Source organism: Diabrotica undecimpunctata, chromosome 8 (assembly GCF_040954645.1).
Source record: "Diabrotica undecimpunctata isolate CICGRU chromosome 8, icDiaUnde3, whole genome shotgun sequence".
Lineage (NCBI taxonomy): Eukaryota > Metazoa > Arthropoda > Insecta > Coleoptera > Chrysomelidae > Diabrotica > Diabrotica undecimpunctata.
The window spans coordinates 77,341,433-77,366,448 of NC_092810.1; the positions used below are offsets into that span (position 1 = coordinate 77,341,433).

The window sequence follows — 25,016 nt, forward strand, 5'->3', positions numbered from 1 at the left end:
TAGAAATATATCTGAACTACATTTATGAACACATATTATACAGTGTATCAAGGGATTGATTTAACTATACATGTAATGGATCAAACATTTTTGAATCTCGTTTTGATATTTTGGCGTCTCGGCTGGTTAGAGTTGCACAAGTTTGACTTGAATGTTTGAAATTGACTTGAGTTTGACTTAATTTCCAGTCAAACTCAAGTCAATCCTTCTGACAAATAATTCTTCTTCCTGTGTCACTCCTATCGGAGATTGGAAATCATCAAGGCTATCCTGACCGTGTTTACAGCTGACCTAAAGAGTTCATTAGTGGTGGAGCTAAAAAACTCTCTCAAACTCCGCAACCATTCTTTTACGGTCCAGATTACGTTTTCCTGTTATTTTTCCTTGAATTATATTTTGAAGTAATGCGTATTTATGTCCTTTCATTAGGTGACCCAAATATTCTTTTCTTCATTTTATCGTTGGTACAAATTTCTGGGTCTTTTCCTTTCCTTCTTAATAAGTTCCCAAGTATTTGTAACTTGATACTTTTTCAATTTGAATGCTGTTTATACTAATATATGCTGGTTGTGTCATGTTTTCACTGAAGACCATATACTTGTTTTTTTTTATATTGATATTTATGCCATAATTGTTGCAAGCAATATTTATGTTTGTAAGTAATCGTTGTAATTCTTCTACTGTTCTTGCAACTAATACAGTGTCATCCGCGTATTCAATATTATTTACAACCTCTCCACTGATTACGATTCCTTCGTTTGCTTGCAAAAGAGGTTTCTGGCAGATGCTTTCACTATAAACATTACATAGCAGCGGTGACAAGATGCATCCCTGTCATACTCCTCTACGTATTTCTATTGCTTGTGATGTCTTATATTCTATTTTTATGATATTTTCCTGATTCCAATATATATTGAGAATTATTCGCAGATATTTATTATCTATGTCCTCTCTTTCAAGAATGTCGCTTAGCTTATCATGGCGTACTCTGTCAAACTTTGGCAAATAATTTAAGTCAAGTCAAACTGGTCAATGGTTAAGGCTTTGAAAATTCAAACTGTTTGTTAAACTAGTTTGAAAGAGTTTGAAAATAATTTATTTATTTTAGTAGATTTACTTTTTTTTCAAGATAAAAATAATATTGAGATGCCAATTTAGATAACAAAATTCGATTCAGGTCAGAATATAGTCATAAATTCAAGAAAATGATTCATTTACACGTAAAATTGCCTGCTTAGCAAGTTTCATTTTATCGGTGATAATTTTATGCCTTTTATTCTGTCAAAGATATCATTTTTTTGTTTATTTAAATGTTGCATAGATTACAGCAAAAAATTTGTTGGATAGTTTTTTTATAATACCAAGTGTATATGATTTAGTGAAATTGATCCGATTTTTGTGAAATTTTGTATTTTGACATAATTTCATATTTTGAAAAACTTTTAATATAATTTTGCCGTATTATTGACTGAAATGAAATTTTTTTTTTCAACTGTCACGGACAACTTAAATTTTAAAAAGTAAACATGTGCTTGAAATTTTCAGATCAAGCAGGCCGGGACCCCAAAACATCAATACGAGCATAAAAATTTTGTATAAAAGTATATCAAAAGCTCTCGATTTTATAGTGGATCTAAAGAAAATATACTCCCTTGTAATTTTACCCTATAAGAACAACAACAAAGTGAAGATCAGTATAAAGTTGGTAAAAAAACCGCTAATGAAATATTACCGATTGAAAATTCTAAGCATCTGAGCATTTTATTCTTAAATATGAACGGTATGCGGCAAAATAAACAGTACTAAAATGCGTATGCCTCAGATTTGTATGTGTCATGCGCCGAAACGTATTAAGTGATTTCTGAACGACGTTATAACTTATGTGAATGTCATTATAATTTTAGGTGCTTCAGGAGGTTCTCAGTTGTGCAGAAATTTTTTTTATCGTGGAGTACTATTTTCGATCATACGGAAAAGGTCGCGAAATCGGTCCAAAATGCTTAAAATTAACAATAGTTTTAGCATGACGGGCAATCTGTCACACGGTCAGTGAGTCTCTTCGAATACTGTTCAGTGTTCAGTACATGATACGTACATATGGGGAATACTGAAGGAGGCAGACCGATACAATGTCTGATATTCCGGAATAACAAACTCCAATTAGATTTTTTTAGTGCCAGAGGGCATCTTTAACATCTATTTTATCGGAAACGTCGTCGTGAATAATGTTGGTAAGGCTATATCATGTATACTAAATATATAGATATTCATATACATTTCAATATTTATTTCAGTACTGTTTATTTTACAGCATACTGTATTTCCCTACTTCAGTCACTTTTTACTATGAAAAATAATTTTAGGAAATATCCTTAAGTTCCCTTCAATTTTATGGTTCACCTGACAGTATCTTCACACCTGAAGAAAGTGATAAAGATAACACAGATTCTCCAGACTTAGAAACTCCATCACCAGCTTCTGATGAAATGTTAGATTCCAATTATGTTCCCTTCGATGATTCTTCAGTAAGTGCAATAAAACTTTTAAAAGAATAAAATGTGTTGTGTACTCTGTAATATTGAAATGGATAACGGAAAGAATATAATATTTTTTTAATTTGGTAGTAAAAGGGCTAGGAGAGTTCTGGCTATTTTCCCATGTTAAATCCTATAAGAAATCGCTAAGGTCCATTCTGCTCATTTTTGGCTCTTTTTATGGTGGAGGCGCGACGGCTCATCGGATCGTGACGTGTGAGGTATCGTTGGAAAGGGGAGGAAGTAACGAATACGTTGAAGCAAAAAACAAAGATGGCGGCGTTAACAAAAGAACACTAAGCTTGTAACGTCGAAACGGCTTGACGTACAACAACGTCTAAGGTATGGATGTAAAAAGAAGCGCTCAACAAATACGTAGACACAGAAAAAAAAACATGGCGGCTTATTGCCAAAAAGACACTAAGCTTATAACTTCGAAACGGCTTGACGTACAACAACGTCTAAGATATAGATGTAAAGAGAAGCGCTCAACAAATACGTAGATACAGAAAAAAAAAATGGCGGCTTATTACCAAAAAGACACTAAGCTTATAACATCTAAACGGCTCAACGTTCAATATTGTGCACGGCATCAACGGTAAGGGGAGGGTTTCTATTGGCCCGATTGCAACGTATGAAGCGTTAAACGAAAGGTAAGAGAATAATGAATACGTCAAGATGAAAACAAGAAACAAAATCAATGCAAAAACGACACTATATCGTATCTCCGGATCTATTGATCCGATTGCAACGTATCAGGCGTCAAAGGAAAATCTCTACGCGACTTTAATGCATCAAATATTTTGTTAATTAAGAATCGACATATTCAATTTAGACAGCAAAAATTTATATTAAAGATTTATTTATAAATTATTATAGTCTAATTTTAACTACTTTGTGAAACAAATATTGCACGTCATAAACTGCAGTAATTGAAAAATTACAAATATCTATTGTTTACAGAGTTTTCTTTAATTTAATGTAGTTTATTATAATCCTACCGAAGGGCTTCTACTTTCTTAAACTGTTAGGCGATTACTCTACTCGATGTCCATACATTTAGAGACTAAATGTTTAAGTGCCAGTGCATTTTAACAAAAAATAATAATATATAAAATAGAAACTAGCCTTTTCTAAGTTTATAATAGGTAGTTTTTTAAGTTTGAAAATAATAAAAGCAAATAATAAGTTCCAAAATGTACCAGCTATCAAATTTAAAAATCTACTATTAATACAACTATTGGCAACATCGGAGGAGTGTAAAAGTGTACGCGAAAAGTTATATACGGTTCCCAAAAATGTTTTATCCTATTACGGAGTCCACTTGATCCGACGTGTTGATCAGAGTCTACATAAAGCGCTACTCAGATAATAATATACACGGCGTATATTCTCCTGGAGTTAGTATAATACCGATTTAGTACGGAGCTCACATCAACCGCTAGATATATATATATATATATATATATATATATATATATATATATATATATATATATATATATATATATATATATATATATATATATATATATATATATGTGGACCCCGTACTAAAACGGTATTATACTAACTCCAGGAGAATATACACCGTGTATATTATTATCTTTATGTAGACTCCGACCAACACGTAGGATTAAATGGACTCCGTAATAGGTTAAAACACTTTTGGGATCCGTATATATTTTTTCGCGTACACAACTAAACTCCTCCGATGTTGCCAATAATTTGATTAGTCGTAGATTTTTAAATTTTACAGCAGGTACGTTTTGGAACTTGAAATTTATTTAAATATCAATCAATTTAGTCATCCCGAAATTTCACAAATACTTGGTTAATGTAGTTAAATATTTTATGGTCGTAATTTATATTACTTGCTTTAATTATTTTTAAACTTAAGTTAGTGTCTGTTATAAGCTTGGAAAAGGCAAGTGTCCATTTTTATTTATTAATATTTTTTTTAATGCATTGACACTGAAAAATTTATTATATAAATGTACGTTCCGATGTTTCGGTTGCTACGTTTTTTGATGTACAATATTTGTTTCATAAAGTAGTAAAATTTAAATTATAATAATTTATAAATCAATCTTAAAATTATAATTTTTTACTGTCTAATTTCAATATTTCGATTTTTAAATGTAGGGAATTCAATATCTTACTATAATACTTTAGATACACATATATTATACATGGATACACTTGTAACAGATACTAAAATAATAAGGAGGCATAACACCTGATTTCGCTTTTAACTATAAATGTATCGTATAACGTAACGTAGCAATCAGTAGTTAGTCATTACTCAGATAAAATATTTCGGTGACTTTATGGTAATTTGATTCTAGCCAACATATCTATTACAATTATTACATAAATATAATATGCTCGGTGTTATTGTTTTAAAAAATACTTTGTCGCTTGTACAAGCTATCATTATTCTCAACTTTAAATATTTATTTTGTTTTTGTATCTTTTGTTGTCAGGCATACGAGTATTTTATTTTTAATTTAGAAGTAAAGTAAATGTATATATAATATTCTTTTTTCTGTCACTTATTTTAAATATGGTTCACTTATATTCTTCTTGCTTATTTATTTTTATTCGTAATACTTATAACGTACGTAATAACGTACCCGTTGTTGCAAAAAGCAACAACGGGTACGAAAGATATCAGGTATCAGGGGTGGTATTTGTCAATCTAAATGCCGCCTACGACACATTAAATTAGAGGACATTTCTCCAAAAACTGTATGACAAACTGTAAACATCGTTTTATCCGCGTATATTTACAGAACAGAAGATTTTTCGTATCATTCAATGGTAATATGAAGAACGCAGACAAACGGTCTCGCTTGGGGTAGCGTAATGGCACCTACACTGTATTACATTTACACAAATGATCAACAGATACCAGTAGATACTAGGATTTTCATATAGACGATACATTGCACAACCAAAAACTTTTGTTGCTGCAGTAGAAAAAAATCTAATAGATGCCTTAAATATAATAAAAATAAACTACGATTTAATTTTAAGCCAAACCCCGTAAATCTTAGGAGCGCTCCTTCAATTTTCCCAACACAGGCGCTTTCACAAAACTGAACATCCAATAGTGTGATGAAATCCTTGAACTCTGAATTTCCTATAAATACCTTGTAAATAGTTTATATCGCACGTTGTCAATCACAGAATCTTGTTTAAAGCTAAAAGTCAAACTAAGGACCAGAAATAGTATGCTCCGCAAGCTTGTCAGTTAAAAATGGGGCGCACATCCTTTCACCCTTAAAACGTAAATGCTTGCACTCTTCTTCTTGCTTAACTGTCTTTTTCCTTTTATTCCGATATACTCTGTACGAGTACTAGAAACCAATTCGTTAAGGATTTTTGCTTAGTTGTGGAGATATGTTGTGGAATGCAATTTTTAGATTCCCCATGTCTCTAATAACATCTTTATCAACGTCTGTTTTTCCTTGCAATTCTTAGAAGGCACAGATTAAAGCAAAATACTGAATTTGGTTTTAAAAATTAGTTTACGTTTTTTAACCAAGTTTGACATCTTGGCATCTATGCATGTGTCCGATCTACCTTAAGCGATTTATTTTCCTAAACAATATATTTATAAGAGCTTTCTTTATTTAGTATATGTTCTTATTCTATACGAATTTGTAGCAATATGATAATGAGGTTAAAAAAGTTTTCTTATTATTTTTCTTTCAAATATTCGGGTTCTTTCTTATTTGTTTTAGTCATTGTCCATGATTCGCATTCATGTATTAAAATAGGTCTGAAGTGAATTATGCTTTGTATTTCTTTAGTGACATTATTATTAACCGTGATTATTAATCTAAGATATTTAAAGTGTTCCATACTTTCGAAAATATAGTTGTTGACTTTAATATTTTATCTAGATGGAGAGAGTTTCTTATAAGATCAATATCATTAGCAGATGCTAAGACTGCTTTGTACCTTGAGCCATTAATGGATTGCATTAATAGACGTTATTTCTATTTTAGTAAGCTGTTCATTAAATTTTTGAATATTTGAATCGAGAATCTGTATTTTATTCAACTGTTTTATAACACAGAGTTTCTTGGCGCCTATCCTCATCTGTTTTTTTTTATTTAGCGTATCATTCTTCTTCTTCCTATGCCGTCCCCATTAACGGAGGTTGGCGACCACATTTCTAAAAGTATCTCTGTCTTTTGCAATATGGAATAATTCGTCTACAGTCATGTTTGTCCAGTCACGAATATTTCGCAGCCATGACTTCCCTCTTTCTACCTATTCCCTTTTTGCCATCGACTCTACCCTGCATGATGGCCTGCAGAAGACTTTATATTCCTTAGTATGTGTGACCTTTTATTGTTCTCGACAATTTTTTGTCTCGACCCATCCTTCTCAGCACTTCCTCATTGGTGACCCTGGCAGTCCATGGAATTCTCAACATTCTCCGGTATATCCAAAATTAAAAGGCCTGAAGCTTCTTAACTATTTGCGCTTTTACCGTCCATATTTCTACTCCGTATAATAGTTAAGACCAGACGTAACATTCAACAAAACTCAGTCTCAGCGCAGTATTCAGATTTTTGTCACAGAACAATTGCTTGAATTTTAAGAACGCTGCCCTTGCCATTTCTATTCGTACCATGATTTCTTAGTCTGAATCTAATTCTTTGTTGACGTAAGCTCCCAGATATTTATATTTTTACTCCCGTATCATTATTAAAAGGATTTTGCTGAATGTCGATCTAGGGAATCCGGTGGTATGTACATGATGTTTCCATAACCAACGTTCGAAAATTTGTCTTACTGTAAAGTCATGACGATTTTACTAGGAAATATAGTGCTGTTTAATAATAATAAAGTTCAAGCAACAATTCCTATATGCCTTAACTTGGTACTGATATCTCTGCTCCCCGATATTATGGTACTGATATTGCTGCTGCTCCTCATAAATGAATAGAATATGCAAGGAAGGTTTTGACAATTTAATAGGATTTTGTATGTTAGAATATTGTTTCTCTGAGAAAGTGAAGAATATCTATTTGCTATCCGGATTTAATCCATAAATTAAATAATAGAATGCTATAAAATAATGCTAGTAGCAGCAAAAAAGCGGTCTAATAGTCACTAATGAGAAAATCTTCTCTAACAATGTTCTGAAAATGTTCTTTAACATACAAAAGAGAGGATCTAGATTAGGGCATAACGGAACAATAAAGCCATATAATTTTGAAAGATTGCAGCGTCTTAGATATCGTAGGTAACGTTGTTACATAAGAAATAAAAGAAAATATTCAGGTAGCTAACTGATGTATATTCATATATAACCCTCTTTTAAATCCAGAAGTCTAATTCAAATCCCTAAAATTAGGGTATATAAAATAGTGAGCAAACCAGTGCTAATATGTGGAGACGTGACGAGAACGTATTAATTAGACCAGGATTGTTAGAAAAGCCATCAGAGGTATTTTCCGACTTACAGAGGTCCGAGTACTAACCAATACCGAACAGAACTAATTCCAAGATCAAACACATATATAAAGATAGCAGCGTCATACAAGAAACTAAATCTCAATGCTAAAGTTTATGCGCTGGCTTTATCAAAAGACTCTATAATAACTGCATTGCCAAGTTAAATTGGGAGGATGCCCCAAGAGAAAAAATGTCCTTAGGACTTCCACAAATGAAGGGGGAGGTAACATATGGTCAGATTTAGGGATAATGAGCCTATCTACCGACCCATCATATTTATCAACACCTGCTATCCTACCTACAATCAATACTTATCTGTTGTGGACTATCAAATCAATTACATATAATCAAACGAACTAGTGTTAAAAAAATTATCCTAGAAAAGGCACTTCAGAAATATTGACATAAATTTTAAAAACGCCATTTACGTGGCTGTATTTTCAAAAAGGCAATAGAATCTTGTTGCGTTCTGACTATACGATGACGATGATCTTTATATAGAAAATAAAAGCAAGAGAACTATAATTATGAAACGAAAAGATTACGAAATGAAAAGATTATATAAATCCCTTACACAGACTGGTTTACAAAAGGTGAACGAATGAGCATAAAAAAACAGCTGTTTTAAAAACTTAATATTATTAGACAAATATAGGATCAATTTCACTCAAAATATGATATGCTAAAAAATGATACGACAGAAAAAAAGGCAATGACTTTTACAGCTGATTGCCACATAAATATTAATGTAAATATGATAATTGAAATATGAAACCCAAATATGATGATTTTGCCACAGCATATGAATATTGTCTCGTACTGTTATATAGCAATTTGTTGTCACATTTTAACCTGTTTATTTCCTTATTATCCATATATGAGTTGTAAACCGATATTACAAGCTCATTTACTTTTTACAAAGAGACTATATAAGTACAGTTATTACTAAACAAATCTGACTCGAAATATCGTCTATAAGTAACAGTTTGTAAAATTTAAATTTTTATGGAGTTCAAAGTAGAAGCCTTCACGAAATTTGAAGTTACAATAAGACCACCGCAATCGAGCGTACTCTTACTCTGGATAATGAATAATTATTTAATCGGTTAATTCTTCAATCACCCGTTCAATATGATGTTTGTCAAATCGGTCCTTTTAAGGACCAACTATTCTACTTATGTCTATAAATATTAAGGACATATCTACAGATACACACACTCTACTTTACTTAAGCTTATCAGACATATACGCTTAACACAAATGTGACGTATTTCTACTGCAGGAAGCAAATAGAGGGCCAAACCTAGGGTATTTGGTATTAAGCTAATCGCTGAAAATAACGAAATAAACATAATAAATGCCGGCAAAGAAGCAAAGAAAAACTTAAAATAAGAGAGGACAAAACCAGTCAGCTGAGGAAACCTTTCAACGATGTTGAGTTTGGATCCACTATCCACGTATATTATGAACAATATTACGGCTCCTGACTGAGGATCTAAACACAAAACTAATTATAAAATTTGGACAAAAAAATACAACAGTGGCTAATATCCAAAGTCTGTAGACAAGCAAAGTAAAGACAAAGTTGTTGCCTTGCTTAAACCTGACAAAAACCCCAACGACCACAAAAGCTATCGGCCAATATATCTATTTTTTCAGCTATACACAATACTTCTGCATATGATCCTTAATATAAACCGATAATAGAAGGAAAACTTAAATTTAAAGATAAAAGTGGCTATATATGATAGGGTAGATCATGTTCGTCACACATACTAAATCTTGCCCAACACAACGAAGACGGATATAAAAAATATCAGACATGAGGAGTGGTATTTGTCAATCTAAATTCTGCTTACGACACCTTAAATTAAAGGACATTTCTCCAAAATCTATGTGATATACCCTTATGTAATAGAACAACAGAAGATTTTCCGTATTACTCAATGGTAAGAAAAGATGAAGATTAAGAACGTAGAAGAACGGTCTCCTTTGGGGTACCGTAATGGCACCTACACTGTATAACATTTACACAACCCATTCCAGTAAATACTAGGACTTTTATTATGTAGACGATACATCTATTGTTGCAGAACCACAAACTTTTGTTGCTGAAGTGGAGAAAAATCTAAATCATATCTTAAACACAATAAAAATAGATTATAAATCAATTTTAAGCCAAACCCTGGAAAAAGTCAGGTGTGCTCCTTCAATGTCCCTAACAGAGACGCTTTCACAAATTTGAACATATACCTGAACCAATAGTGTCATGAAATCATTAAACACACTTTGTAATTTACAGAACTTTGTTTAAAACTAAATGGCAAACTAGAAACAGAAAAATAGTATTCTCCGCGAACTTGTCAGCTAAAAACGGGAAGCACATCCTTCCACTCTTAAAACGTAGACGCTTAAACTCTATGCTTCTGCTGCCAAATATACCTAGCTTGTATGGGTGACATCAATACATACTTGACACGTAGATTTAGGTATAAATTAGTCAGCCAAATTAAGCGAATATTAAGACTCTCATCCATACATAAGCTCTACAATATCGTAGTTATCAATCCACCTAATATCCGAAGATAAGTAGCTAGAGAACAAAAGAAACAAAGTCTAGATTCGTAACATTCACTCCACGAATAACAACCCATTTTATGACTAGAATCGAGGAAAAACTGGCTAGATCAACACATCTGCAAGATATACAAAAAAAAATAAGCTGCTTCTCGCCATCTGAACCCTCAAAAGGAACTTCCTTATGGTAGTTATCTTCCTTAAATCTGCCAGGAAGACTCTTGCCTGCAAACAGCGGTTAACCTGTGTGAATCTGGGGCGATAAAAGATTTATTACACTTTCTTCGTTGACTTTGCCATTCAAATCGCTCTTTTCTGAAGGGACAAGGTTTATTTATTTGAACTCAACATGTAAAGTACAGTCAGTAAGCTATTACTTATAAAGATCATTGCAAATTTGACACTAGCTACACTTATATTGACTACATATTACCCCTAAATAGGAGATAAAACATTCAGAAGTATGTAATATGGGTGAAGTGGTATAATTCTTGTTAGATAAATTAAGCATTCTTCCCTTTTTTGTGCACTACTATCCATTTTCACACAAAAATATCTATTTAAGCAAATAAATATTTATTTTGAGATAACCTTCTATCCAGAATTATATGTAGTACACAGATAAAACCAGAAATAAAATAATAAAAATCTGTATACAAGATATAAAACATTGGATGAAATAAAAAAAGTTCTTATTTATCGAATTCTTAAATAAAACGTATGAAGACATACTCACGTTAACAAAATACATTAGGAAATTTCCGCATATGAAAAAAATCCAATTTGGTAACGAAATCCTTTTGTATCTATAAAGCTATTTTTAGAAAAGCACGTACCTACCAAAAACAGGTATTTAATAGTATACATATCTGTTACACACTGTAATGCGTATGAACGATAACAAAAATAAGGAGTCCATATCAACCGTTCAGACTATACGCGAGAAGTATACAGCTTAATGGCAGAGTTGCCAAACTATCAGAGCTTACTTAAACCGATATACCTATGGTTCCAATATACAGTGAAAAAGATCTGAACGACCCCTATAAGATATATACGTGAACTATGCAATATACATTCATGATACAGGGGTACTTAAGGGCTCCACAAAATTTTTAAAAATTATGAAACTATACATGTTGACGAATCGACAGAGCCAATATTATGGAATGGTCAAGTGAGCTCCGTATATCGGTGTCCAGTTGACCACGGAGCTCACTTGAACCTGAATTTTAACATGGGCGGAGTCCACTTTATGCCGTAGATATATATATATATATATATATATATATATATATATATATATATATATATATATATATATATATATATATATATATATATATATATATAAATATGTTGGAAATATTGGGTATGTGGTCTATATTAAATAAAAATCTTTCTTTGTTTTTTCTAAAGCTCAATATTTCGCCATTTATTTAATAGCTTCATCGGGAGTAACTGTACATTTAATAAAATGCATGTTAAAATTTAAAATATCTTTGAGCACGTTCGTTAACCATAAATATGATGGAACAATTAAAATTATTTCAAAATGCAAAAAATAACAATGTAAGAAAACATTAGAGGAATAGTATTTCTTTAATTAATCATTAAGGCTAGTTAGTATGATTAATCATTAAGGTGAGTGTGGTTTTAAATTTTGTTTAATATAATGCAATATATGTTGCTTAATTGCCCCGTGTCTGTTTTATAATTTAAAGTTTGTTTTAAACAAACAGTTTGTTTTTAGTGTTTGTTTGTTTGTTTGTTTTAAGTTTGTAAAACAGTTTGTTTTTTACAGTTTAGAAAAAACAAAGGTTTTTATTTAATATAGACCACATACCCGATATTTCCAACATATTTATAAATTGTTTTTTGGTCGAAATAATCACGTTATATATAAATATATATGTCTGCCCTATGCATATCAGTTTGTTGTCAGTGATGTCTCCACTAGTTTTTATATTTGTGAAGGTTTTCTCCTCGGGAATGGGTTTGGGTATATGACGTATGTAATGGGTAAATGTGGGAGTCCTATGATAGTTGGGAGAATTCATTATCACACAGGGACAAGGTTGGAACTGATTTAATGGCCAGCGGACAGCTGCTCCAATTAGTCGATTGTTACGATGAACAGAAGAAACTTTGAAGGTGTTCTACTAGAGCGGCCCCCTCCAGACGGGGTTTTCAAATAAAGACTGGAGCTAGTAAAATCACACCCATAAACGTTATTGCGAATATAAGAATACCTAGGTAACCTAACCTAGGTAACCTAACCATAACTATATCAATAGAATAATACATTTTTTTCTTTTTAAATAATTTTTGGAATATTATCCGTCAGCATGTTTTTAAGATCAGCTGTGGTTACGTGTAGGTATTCTTCTTTCTTTCCTAAAGATAGGACATACATTTGGCATTATAGAACCTTGATACACTGAATAAAACGTAAATCAATATCTAGGGCAGACAATCTAATTCTCTCCTGAAACTCACAGGTTTACCACTTTTATACGAACTCGAGTAAAAAATATTAAGCAGATATTTAAATAAAATATTTTTAGTTAGGGTATTATTAAGTTATAAATTATTTTATTACAACTTATGCGGTGTTTGTGTCGCCTGGACACAAAGACTATTATGTATTTGGTAAATAATTAATAAAAAGAGTAATGAATATTGTTTACTCTCTGAAGAAAAGAAGAAGAAAACTAATGATATAACTAAAGTAGCATAAAATCATTTTTTAGGGTGAACTTTTCAGTAAAAAAAAAATTTCTGAAGACATTGCTACCGAGGAAGTAAAGGCGCTTCAGTTTCTGGAAGCTTTTCTCACGAATAGTAAATATGTTGCAGGAGATGAATTGACTATTGCTGATTTTAGTATTTGGGCTACTTTATCTAATTCGTTAAATTTGGTTCCTATAGAAGAAACAAAGTTTCCAAGAATTACGGAATGGATGGAGTTTATGAATCAGAATCCATATAAGGAAATTAATGAACCTGGAGCGGCTACATTTAAAAAATTGATCAATGGAGTATTAAGAAAATAAATTTTTTATTAGTTCTATTGAATTTTTGCGTTTAATATTTTAGATATAAAAATTGTATATCATTATATGATTATTTCATTATAATTATTAATTATATATTTTTGATTGGGCGCATTATTAAATTTGTCAATATACAAACTATATAGGTATACTGACATGCAATTTTATTTTTATTTTATTTGACATCATCAAATTTATTTAGTTATACGCAGTCAGGATTCAGGTAGAAAAAAACTAAAATAAAAAAATAATATAAATTGTCCATTTATTTACTGACCTCTGTCATTTTTATAAATTATTAATTTGTAATTATTATTTAATCACAATAATTTACAAAGAATTTAAGATCATTTGTACGAGGAGAAATATGTAACATTTGAACGACCCATTACAACCCAAATATGTAACAAAATAACTACTCTTTGAAAGTTGGGAGCCAATGTATAGCAATAAAACTCAAAACTTTCTTTGGGACCCAATTGTTAGGCTTCGCCCAGATGGTGTGAGTACTGAAAAATTTGTTTGGCTGGGACAAATACATCAAGATATTGAACTAATCATATGGCTTCATGTGGTTGACAGGATAACTTGTTGATAGGTTCTGATATTATTTGGATTGATTATAGCTGAATGAGTAGGGACGTTTTTCACATTTAGTCCCATTGAAGATAGCCTTAAATTAGCTGTCAATTAAGTTTCACAGAACGAAATATTGCGTTGGCAGTGTTTCCATAACCTTATAATGTATATGTTATATGCTTTAAATACAAAGAGATAAAGCCTTTAAAATGTACAATTTTATTATAATATTTTATGGATTCTGCAATTTTATACCTTATATAAAACATTAATGAAATAGTATTTGTTTCGTTTGATATTAATTGCAATTAGTTATTAGAAAATGTTTTTGGCAATTGCCCTTTGATAGATTAGCGGATAGATTTGTCAGAACACTTAAACCACCAGTTGCCAGATTGCAACAGATGTCTTTTTAACTTTAATATTTATACTGATTACTTTAAAAACTGTTTTAAAACTATTTACTTTTTCTTTTTTGGTAATTGTTAAGTATTACTTTTTAAATATCTTATTGCTTTTGATTGCGTGTGTTTTATTTGTAATGTAAATTTCAACACTGCCCAACACCAATATTTCGTTCTGTCAAACTCATTTGAGGCTACCTTCACTGGGACCAAATGACAAAAACGTTCAATGAGTAGATTATTTGATGTTGATGGAGATGCCCGGACCGAGTCCGTTGGAGTTTTAAGCAGTCATTGAGTTTAATATGATATCTGCTATGCTGTTGCAACTGTCATCCTATGTGTGTAAGAGGCACAAGAAAAACGGAGTTGTCAACCGACAAATATATTTTGTCTCTTGGAGTAGGTTAAAGATATCATAGTCATTTTATATATGTCTATGGCGTAGATACCAGGTATAGATTCGAAACTAGGTGCAAATTAAAATTGGAGAATAAATATAAAATAGTGTGACGAGGTTTAATTAAGCATCCAGAAATTACATCGAATTAACCCAGTTCAGTTTAATAAATTAAAATCCTTTTAATAATATTAATCATTGCTTATTGCTCAATGCGATTGTTTGTTTATGATATGGAAAATATCGGTGTAACACGCTTACCGAGGCACTAACCTAGTGAAATTTGCAATGTAATCAAAACCCTATTTAATATTGTGTACAAATTATACTAGTAAAACACAAATGTATAAACAAACGCACGTGAGTTAAATACCTCGGAAAATCACGGGAGCAGATTATTAAGAATTAAGAGTTAACAGTCGAAGCTAGTGTTGTCATCCGTCAACTGGGTACTCTCTTTATTATAGTACTTAGAGAACCAATAAAGTAATTACGAGTATATAGTGAGTTCGAGTTAATCAACCCCATGCAGGGGGTAAACTACCCATAGACTTCCACTGTATGGAACTCCTGATGGAAGCAATCTAATAAATATTACATGATTATCCAACATTATAATATGGCTATCTTGCCAGGATGGAAATGGAGCAGATATAAAATGGGAGGAAAGACGTCGAAGGACGAGGTACAGGAGAATGGAGTTGTAAATAGTAATTACATCGTAAAGAACAAAGATGTCAACCCAGATATGGAGCTGAAAGTACTACTATACATAATAACGGCGGTTCTAATATTGAAGTTGGTATGGTCAGTATAGAAGGCGAATAGGAGGAATTTGAAAAGGAATATCCATCGAGGCATAGTAGTAAGATCAACAGCAAATCTAGACGTTTAAATTGGTAAGTCTGTATTATCTGTTTTTATGATACTTCCTTGCACGATTTATTGCACATTTTTATGAATGAATAATATAATACATATTGTTTTTAATACGATTATGTATATATATATATATATATATATATATATATATATATATATATATATATATATATATATATATGTATATATATATATATATATATAAATGGAAAACTTATTTAGTACAAATGGTGGAAGTTAACATTTAAAAACCTACATTGAAAATGTTCAGTAAAGGGACTGTGACAGTTCGGCGTATTTTCCATGTTAAATCCGATAAGAAATCGCTAAGGTCCATTCTGGTCATTTTTGGCTCATTTTATGGTGGGGGTAAAACGGCTCGTCCGAGCGTGACGTGCAACGTATCGTCGGAAAGGGGAGGGGGTAACGAATACGGTAACACAAAAAATAAAGATGGCGGCATTTCCAAAAGGACACTAAGCTTGTAACGTCTAAACGGCTCATCAGATCATGATACGTGAGGTATTGTTGGAAAGGGGAGGGGAAAACGAATACGTAGACATAAAAAAACAAAGATGGCATCATTTCCAAAAAGACACTAAGCTTGTAACGTCTAAACAGCTCAACGTACAACAACATGCAAAGTATCGATGGAAAGGGGAGGTGGAACCGAATATGTTAAAATAAAAATCAAACGCCAAGACAATGAGAAAACGGCACTATATCGTATCTCCATCGTTATTCTTCAGATTACTATGCGTAACACGTTAAATGAAAGAGGAGGGGGTATCGAATAAGTTAACACAAAAAACAAAAACAAGACATTGCCAAAACGGCACTATACCGTATCTCTGTTGTTATTTCAGTCAGATTTTAACGTATGAGACGTCAAATGAAAGAGAATGGGATATCGAATATGACAACAGTAAAATCAAACATGGCAACATTGTCAAAACGGCACTATATCATATCTTCGTTGTTCTTGGTTTAATTACTACGTATGAAGCGGTAAATGAAATAGGATGGGCTAATGAATATGTTATCACAAAAAACAAACGCAAAGACATCGCCAAAACGACAACCACGCTATATTAATATACTTAAAACCTAGTTTCAATGCTAAAATATCAGCTAACAGATATCTAACGCGATCTAACATATAGGATACGTATACCTGCTGCAATCTAACGCGTTCTGACTCATATCAGACGTATAAGAGATGCATATCAGACGTATAGCATACGTATATCAGACGTACATCAGACGTATAGCAGATGTATAGCAGACGTATATCAGACGTACATCAGACGTATAGCATACGTATATCAGACGTAATGCAGACGTATAGCAGAAGCAATCTAACTCATATAAGACATATAACAGACGCGATCTAACTCATATCAGATGTATAGCAGACATATACCAGACGCAAGATGGTACAGAACAATCGCTAAAGAAAATCTGTCGGAAAAACGAAATTTGTCAGAGTAAGAAATGAAAGAATCGTAAGACATAGAACACAGAATAACGAACGACATCACAACTACGCTGGTATGGACACGTCCAAAGAATGACCGACAACAGAATAACAAAAAGTATTATATTGGACACCAGAGAAAAGACGGAAATGTAGGTCATCAACTACTATACATAAATATATAAATCTCATCTGAGCAGTCAATATAAGTATCCTCCGACCAGTAACTACTACACACAACTCACAAATATGATTATTGGTATACGATACCGTTTTATTTCATACTATATTTTATCTACAACAATTACTATTTTACAACGATATTCAGATATAATCCATTTATAACGAGGACTAACAAACGAATGTTTACCATTCTTCCAGTATGTTCAAACAACTAACGTATATTACTCGACATAGATATGAGTTGGATGATCACAAACCGATAAGGACCTAAACGTTCTCTACATGCCATATCTAAACGACCACTACTATACACAAATCTCCACTGAACGTACAATTCGACAAGAGTCTCCGCTGAACACTCACTAATACACACACATCTCATCTGAACGTATAATTAGTCAAGAGTCTTATCTAAATATCCACTGCTATACATAAATCTCCAAGATGACTATTTTTCGATTTGTTGCATATTATATTTTATCTACTACAATTACGTGCCGAAAGACCATTACATTATATCTTCGTTGTTATTTATCTGATTTTGACGCACAAGACGTTAACTGAAAGGCGAAAGGTAAGCGTAAATATTTGCATACTATAGTTTATCTACGACGAGCAAGTAATTTATTTTTTAAAGTGGATAATGAACATTGGTCTCTGTAAGAATATATGTTGGTCATAGACGGTTCTTCGATAGCCATCAGGCAACAATTTCCCCTGATCATGTTAATAAAACATACGGAATGCACTGTATATACCTAACCCTAGTTGACAGCGCACTTTGCAGGTCCCGTCTCACGATCAACTAATAGGTTTAAGTACAACACCCTTCGTGAAGGTACACAGGCGTGAATCCGCGCAGGAAAAAGTCGTCCATCCTTTTTAAACTCCGTAAAGGACCATCAAACATTCAACGGTAAGATATTTCAGGTATAAAAACAAAGAAAAATTAAATTAAATACATTTTTAGAGTATATATAGTTATGGAGTATATATAGTTTTAGAGTATATACTTTGGATGTGAAAATTGAAAGTAAATATATTATGTTATATAAAAGAAAAACTCAGCCATCGAGTAAAGACATGACTACCACAATACGCTACGGTAACTCTAAGACAGAAATGCTGTACACGAAATGATAGAAAAAATGTATAAAATATCTGATATAGAAACATGTAAGACAGAAAGAATGGACATTAATGATCGAAAATGTATAAAATATCTGATATAGGAACACGTAAGAAAGAAATGCTATACCCAAAATGATAGAAAATGTGTAAAATATCAGACATAGAAACACGTAAGGCAGAAAACATGGATAATAATGATAGAAAATGTATAAAATATAACTGCTGTACATAAAATAATAGAAAATATCTGACATAGAAACACGTAAGGCAGAAAGCATAGACAATAATGATAGAAAATGTATAAAATATCTGACATAGAAACACGTAAGGCAGAAAGCATAGTCAATAATGATAAAAAATATATAAAATATCTAACATAGAAACACTGCTGTGCATAAAATGATAGAAAATATCTGACAGAAACACGTAAGACAGAAAGCATGGACAATAATGATAGAAAATGTATAAAATATAACTGCTGTACATAAAATGATAGAAAATATCTGACATAGAAACACGTGAGGCAGAAAGCATAGACAATAATAATAGAAAATGTATGAAATATCTGACATAGAAACACGTAAGACAGAAAAGCTGTACATAAAATGATAGAAAAATGTATAAAATATCTGACATAGAAACACGTAAGAAAGAAATGCTGTACATAAAATGACAGAAAATGTGTAAAATATCTATCATAGAAACACAAGGCAGAAAGCATGGACAATAATGAATGACAATGTATAAAATATCTGACATAGAAACACGTAAGGCAGAAAGCATGGATAATAATGATAGAAAATATATAAAATATCTAACATAGAAACAGGTAAGACAGAAATGCTGTACATAAAATGATGGAAAATGTATAAAATATCTGACAAAGAAACACGTAAAAAATAAATGCTGTACATAAAATGATAGAAACTGTGTAAAATATCTGAAATACAAACACGTAAGGCAAAAAGCATAGACAATAATGATAGAAAATGTATAAAATATCTGACATAGAAACACGTAAGACAAAAATGCTGTACATAAAATGATAGCAAATGTGTAAGATATCTGGCATAGAAACACGTAGGGCAGAAAGCATGGATAATAATGAACGATTTACATATTTTTACGATTACGTAAAATTTTCTTAATAGAGAATAATTATATATCGAAACCGACAGAGTCTAACATATTATTCAATTGACAACAATGAGCATAGATGTAAACAACAAAAAAATCTTTATTATCCCCATCACAAACATCGCTAATACCGAATATTACCAACAGGCCAACGTCTACTCGAATGGTGTTACGATGAAAAAGCAAATCGACGTCGGCATATTGAAAGATTACTCTAGAGTTCAAATACGACAAAAAAAATGTTTATTGCTGTAATACAGATGCTAGGAAATAAATAAAAGTAATGTTTAAAGTATTTGTTTTTTTTTATTTATAACTCAGTTGTAGAAATGACCTATTGTAAATACGAAGAAAATGTTCTAATAGAATACCTGCGGAAACTCTTTACAACAATATTTTTAACAAAATATGGTGTGTACAAAAATATTATTTAGCAAAAGGGTGCGAATTTTAAACGTAATACCAGAAAATTATACTTTATTTACAAATAATATTGCATGTTTTAAATAATGCAGAAACATATTAACAATATGACAAACTTAGAATGATGGTGTAGAAAATCAAATACGAGCCCTCTAAAATATATAAAATAGTTCTCACTTTTTAATTTTTATTTGTAGCACAAACACCAAACGAACACGCTATCACAAAGGTTAACTGCACACTGTGAGTATAAAAGAATGTATTCGTTCATTAAATAGGGAGGCTGGTATGACGTAACTCGACCGGAAATGTAACATGCTCATTCTTGTTACACGTGCACCGGATATTCTATTGCGAACTTCTCGATGTGGGAACGAAAATAGCGATTGGAATTCAATTATATCCGGTGACGTCAGATAGCAAACTACCATCCCTTTCCATCGATACCTTGCAGGTTGTTGTACGTCAAGCCGTTTCAGCGTTACAAGCTTAGTGTCCTTTTGGTAATGCCGCGATCTTTGTTTTTTGTGTTACCGTATTCGTTACCCCCTCCCCTTTCCGACGATACCTTGCACGTCACGATCGGACAAGCCGTTTTACCCCCACCATAAAATGAGCCAAAAATGACCAGAATGGACCTTGGCGATTTCTTATGGGATTTAACATGGGAAAATACGCCGAACTATCACAATCCCTTTACTTTTACTGTGTTCTGTTAGTCCTAGTGGTGAAGAACACTGTCATAAATATGTTAAAAATATTAAAAAATGCATTTAAAATTTTGAATAAAAACATTACAACACAAAAGGGTACTTTTACAAACACAACACAAAAACATTTAAAACATGTGACGTTTATACGTGATATGTGGCGGGTGACATTTTTATGTTAAAACGTGACGTGACGGGACGCAAAAGTGACGTTTTGACGTGACGCGTGACACGAGTTAACCTAATAAATTACTTATCGAAACTCTGTCTAAACCTAATTACGTTGACATTTGACGGGGGCACGTGACATGGTAAAAGCGATGAAAAAACTGTCGCTTTTCATCGCTTTTTCATCTTTCGATCTTTCGATCGCTTTCTTCAAAAAGCAGTCGAAAGGCAATCGTTTTTCATCGCTTTTTATGGCTTTACGCACTTGTTGATCCCATATGTAGACATGTAAAAATCATTGATAAATATCAATTTTTTAAAAATGTTAAAAAAGCGATGTAAAACGATGAAAAGTGATCGCTTTCCATTGCTTTTTCAACGCTTAATTATCACTTTATTTTATTCTCAGTCATAGATCTTCTTCGAGTCAATAAATTAAAATTTGTCTTATAGGATAAATCTATTATCATCAGTAATACCCTATTATATATCGTATTTCACTATAATTTTATTATTATTAAAAATGGTGTATCCACCGTAAATGGTGTATGCCCTTTTATTAGTGGTCATGTTTTGTTTTTCTATCATAATATATTTGTTAGCTCCTCCCCTTTCATTTGATGTGTCACATGTTAGGTTTCGACTGAATGTTTGTTTTAGTGTGTCAGAGGCCTTCTTTAGGTCAATAAATGTAAATTGATATTATAGTGTGTCTATTATTGTCCATAGCATCATAGTGTATGACGTATGTCGCTATAAGTTCATTAATAGCAAAGATAGTGTATAGTGCCTTTTTAGTATTCAATATGTTTTGTTTTTCTATATTAGTATATTCGTTAAATCTTATCCTTTCATTTGATGTGTCACATGTTAGGATTCGACTGGTTGTTTGTTTTTTACTGCATCAGACGCCTTCTTTAGGTCAATAAATGCAAATTTACCTTATAGTGTGTCTATTGTCGTCCATTGTATTATATGATGTCACATATGTCGCTAGACTTTCATGAATAACCAATATAGTATGTAGTGCTCTTTTAGCAGTCTCCATATCTATTTTTATATCTCAACATATTCATAATATTATCCTACTTTCCTTGGATGTGTCGTATGTATGGATTCGGCGGTTTGTTTATTTTATGCTTAGTCAGAGGCCATCTTCATATCAATAAATTAACATTTATATTACAGCATATATAATAATATTCATAGTGTCATATATCTCGTATGTTACTACATATTCATTAATAACGCTAAAATTATTTTTACTTTATAATTTTTAATTTCCCCCGGTATAATTACTAATAAAAGTTTTCATACATCACAATAATTCCTTGAAATACTATATTATGAAGAAAATGTGTAGTTTGCTATCTGACGTCACCGGATGTAATTGAATTCCAATCGCTATTTTCGTTCCCACATCGAGAAGTTCGCAATAGAATATCCGGTGCACGTGTAACAAGAATGAGCATGTTACATTTCCGGTCGAGTTACGTCATACCAGCCTCCCTATTTAATGAACGAATACATTCTTTTATACTCACAGTGTGCAGTTAACCTTTGTGATAGCGTGTTCGTTTGGTGTTTGTGCTACAAATAAAAATTACAAAGTGAGTACTATTTTATATATTTTATAGGGCTCGTATTTGATTTTATACACCATCATTCTAAGTTTGTCATATTGTTAATTTGTTTCTGCATTATTTAAAACATGCAATATTATTTGTAAATAAAGTATAATTTTCTGGTATTACGTTTAAAATTCGCACCTTTTGCTAAATAATATTTTTGTACATACCATATTTTGTTAAAAATATTGTTGTAAAGTGTTTCCGCAGGTATTCTATTAGAACATTTTCTTCGTATTTACAATAGGTCATTTCAACAACTGAGTTACAAATAAAAAAAAACAATTACTTTAAACAATATTTTGTATTTATTTCCTAGCATCTGCATTACAGCAATAAACATTTTTTTTTGTCGTATTTGAACTCTAGAGGAACCTTACAATATGCCCACGTAGATTTGCTTTTTCATCGTAACACCATTCGAGTAGACCTTTGCCTGTTGGTAATATTCAGTATTAGCGATGTTTGTGATGGGGATAATAAAGATTTTTTTGTTGTTTACATCTATGATCATTGTTGTCAATCGAATAATATGTTAGACTCTGCCGGTTTCGATATTTATTATCCTCTATTCAGCAAATTTTACATGTAAATCGTTCATTATTATCCATGCTTTCTGCCTAACGTGTTTCTATGTCAGATATTTTAGACATTTTCTATCATTTTATGTACAGCATTTCTGTCCTACGTGTTTCTATGTCAGATATTTTATACATTTTCCATTATTATTGTCCATGATTTCTGCCTTACGTGTTTCTATGATAGATATTTTATACATTTCTTATCATTATTATCCATGCTTTCTGCCCTACGTGTTTATATGTCAGATATCTTACACATTTTCTATCATTTTATGTACAGCATTTCTGTCTTACGTGTTTCTATGTGTCAGATATTTTATACATTTTCTATCATTATTGTCTATGCTTTCTGCCTTACGTGTTTCTATGCCAGATATTTTCTATCATTTTATGTACAGCAGGCATATTTTATACATTTTCTATCATTATTGTCCATGCTTTCTGCCTTACGTGTTTATATGTCAGATATCTTACACATTTTCTATCATTTTATATACAGCATTTCTTTCTTACGTGTTTCTACGTCAGATATTTTATACATTTTCCATCATTTTATGTACAGCATTTCTGTCTTACGTGTTTGTATGTTAGAAATTTTATACATTTTCTATCATTATTATCCATGCTTTCTGCATTACGTGTTTCTATGTCAGATATTTTACACATTTTCTATCATTTTATGTACAGCATTTCTTTCTTACGTGTTCCTATATCAGATATTTTATACACTTTTCATCATTATTGTCCATGCTTTCTCTCTTACGTGTTTCTATGTCAGATATTTTATACATTTTTTTATCATTTTATGTACAGCTTTTCTGTCTTACGTGTTTCTATGTCAGATATTTTATACATTTTCTATTATTTTATGTACAGCAGTGTTTCTATCTTAGATGTTTTATACATTTTCGATCAATAATGTCCATGCTTTCTGTCTTATATGTTTCTATATCAGATATTTTATACATTTTTTCTATCATTTCATGTACAGCATTGCTGTCTTAGAGTTACCGTAGCGTATTGTGGTAGTCATGTCTTTACTCGATGGCTGAGTTTTTCTTTTATATAACATAATATATTTACTTTTAATTTTCACATCCAAAGTATATACTCTAAAACTATATATACTCTATAACTATATACTCTAAAAATGTATGTAATTTAATTTTTCTTTGTTTTTATACCTGAAATATCTTAACGTTGAATGTTTGATGGTCATTTACGGAGTATAAAAAGGATGGTCGACTTTTTCCTGCGCGGATTCACGCCTGTGTACCTTCACGAAGGGTGTTGTACATAAACCCATTAGTTGATCGTGAGACGGGACCTGCAAAGTGCGCTGTTAACTAGGGTTGGGTATATACAGTGCATTCCGTATGTTTTATAAACATGATCAGGGGAAATTGTTGCCTGATGGCTATCGAAGAACCGTCTATGACCAACATATATTCTTACAGAGACCAATGTTCATTATCCACTTTAAAACAATAAATTACTTGCTCGTCGTAGATAAACTATAGTATGCAAATATTTACGCTTACCTTTCGCCTTTCAGTTAACGTCTTGTGCATCAAAATCAGATAAATAACAACGAAGATATAATGTAATGGTCTTTCGGCACGTTAGTTTGTTTAAACATAATTTATGGATGGTAATCATTCGTTGGTT

The 25,016-nt window shown here is 31.8% G+C and overlaps 1 protein-coding gene and 1 long non-coding RNA gene across 2 annotated transcripts in view; one reads left to right on the forward strand and one right to left on the reverse strand.

Moving 5' to 3' along the window:
* LOC140447709 (glutathione S-transferase 1-1-like) overlaps positions 1-13,902 on the forward strand; it is a 172,942-nt gene extending 159,040 nt beyond the window's left edge. Inside the window, exon 3 of the mRNA XM_072540515.1 lies at positions 13,343-13,902. Coding sequence (XP_072396616.1) covers positions 13,343-13,645 — 303 coding nt within the window. The 3' untranslated portion in view covers positions 13,646-13,902. The remainder of the gene's footprint in view (positions 1-13,342) is intronic.
* Positions 1-25,016, reverse strand: part of LOC140447710 (uncharacterized) — a 55,489-nt gene that overhangs the window by 13,346 nt on the left and 17,127 nt on the right. The window lies entirely within an intron of this gene.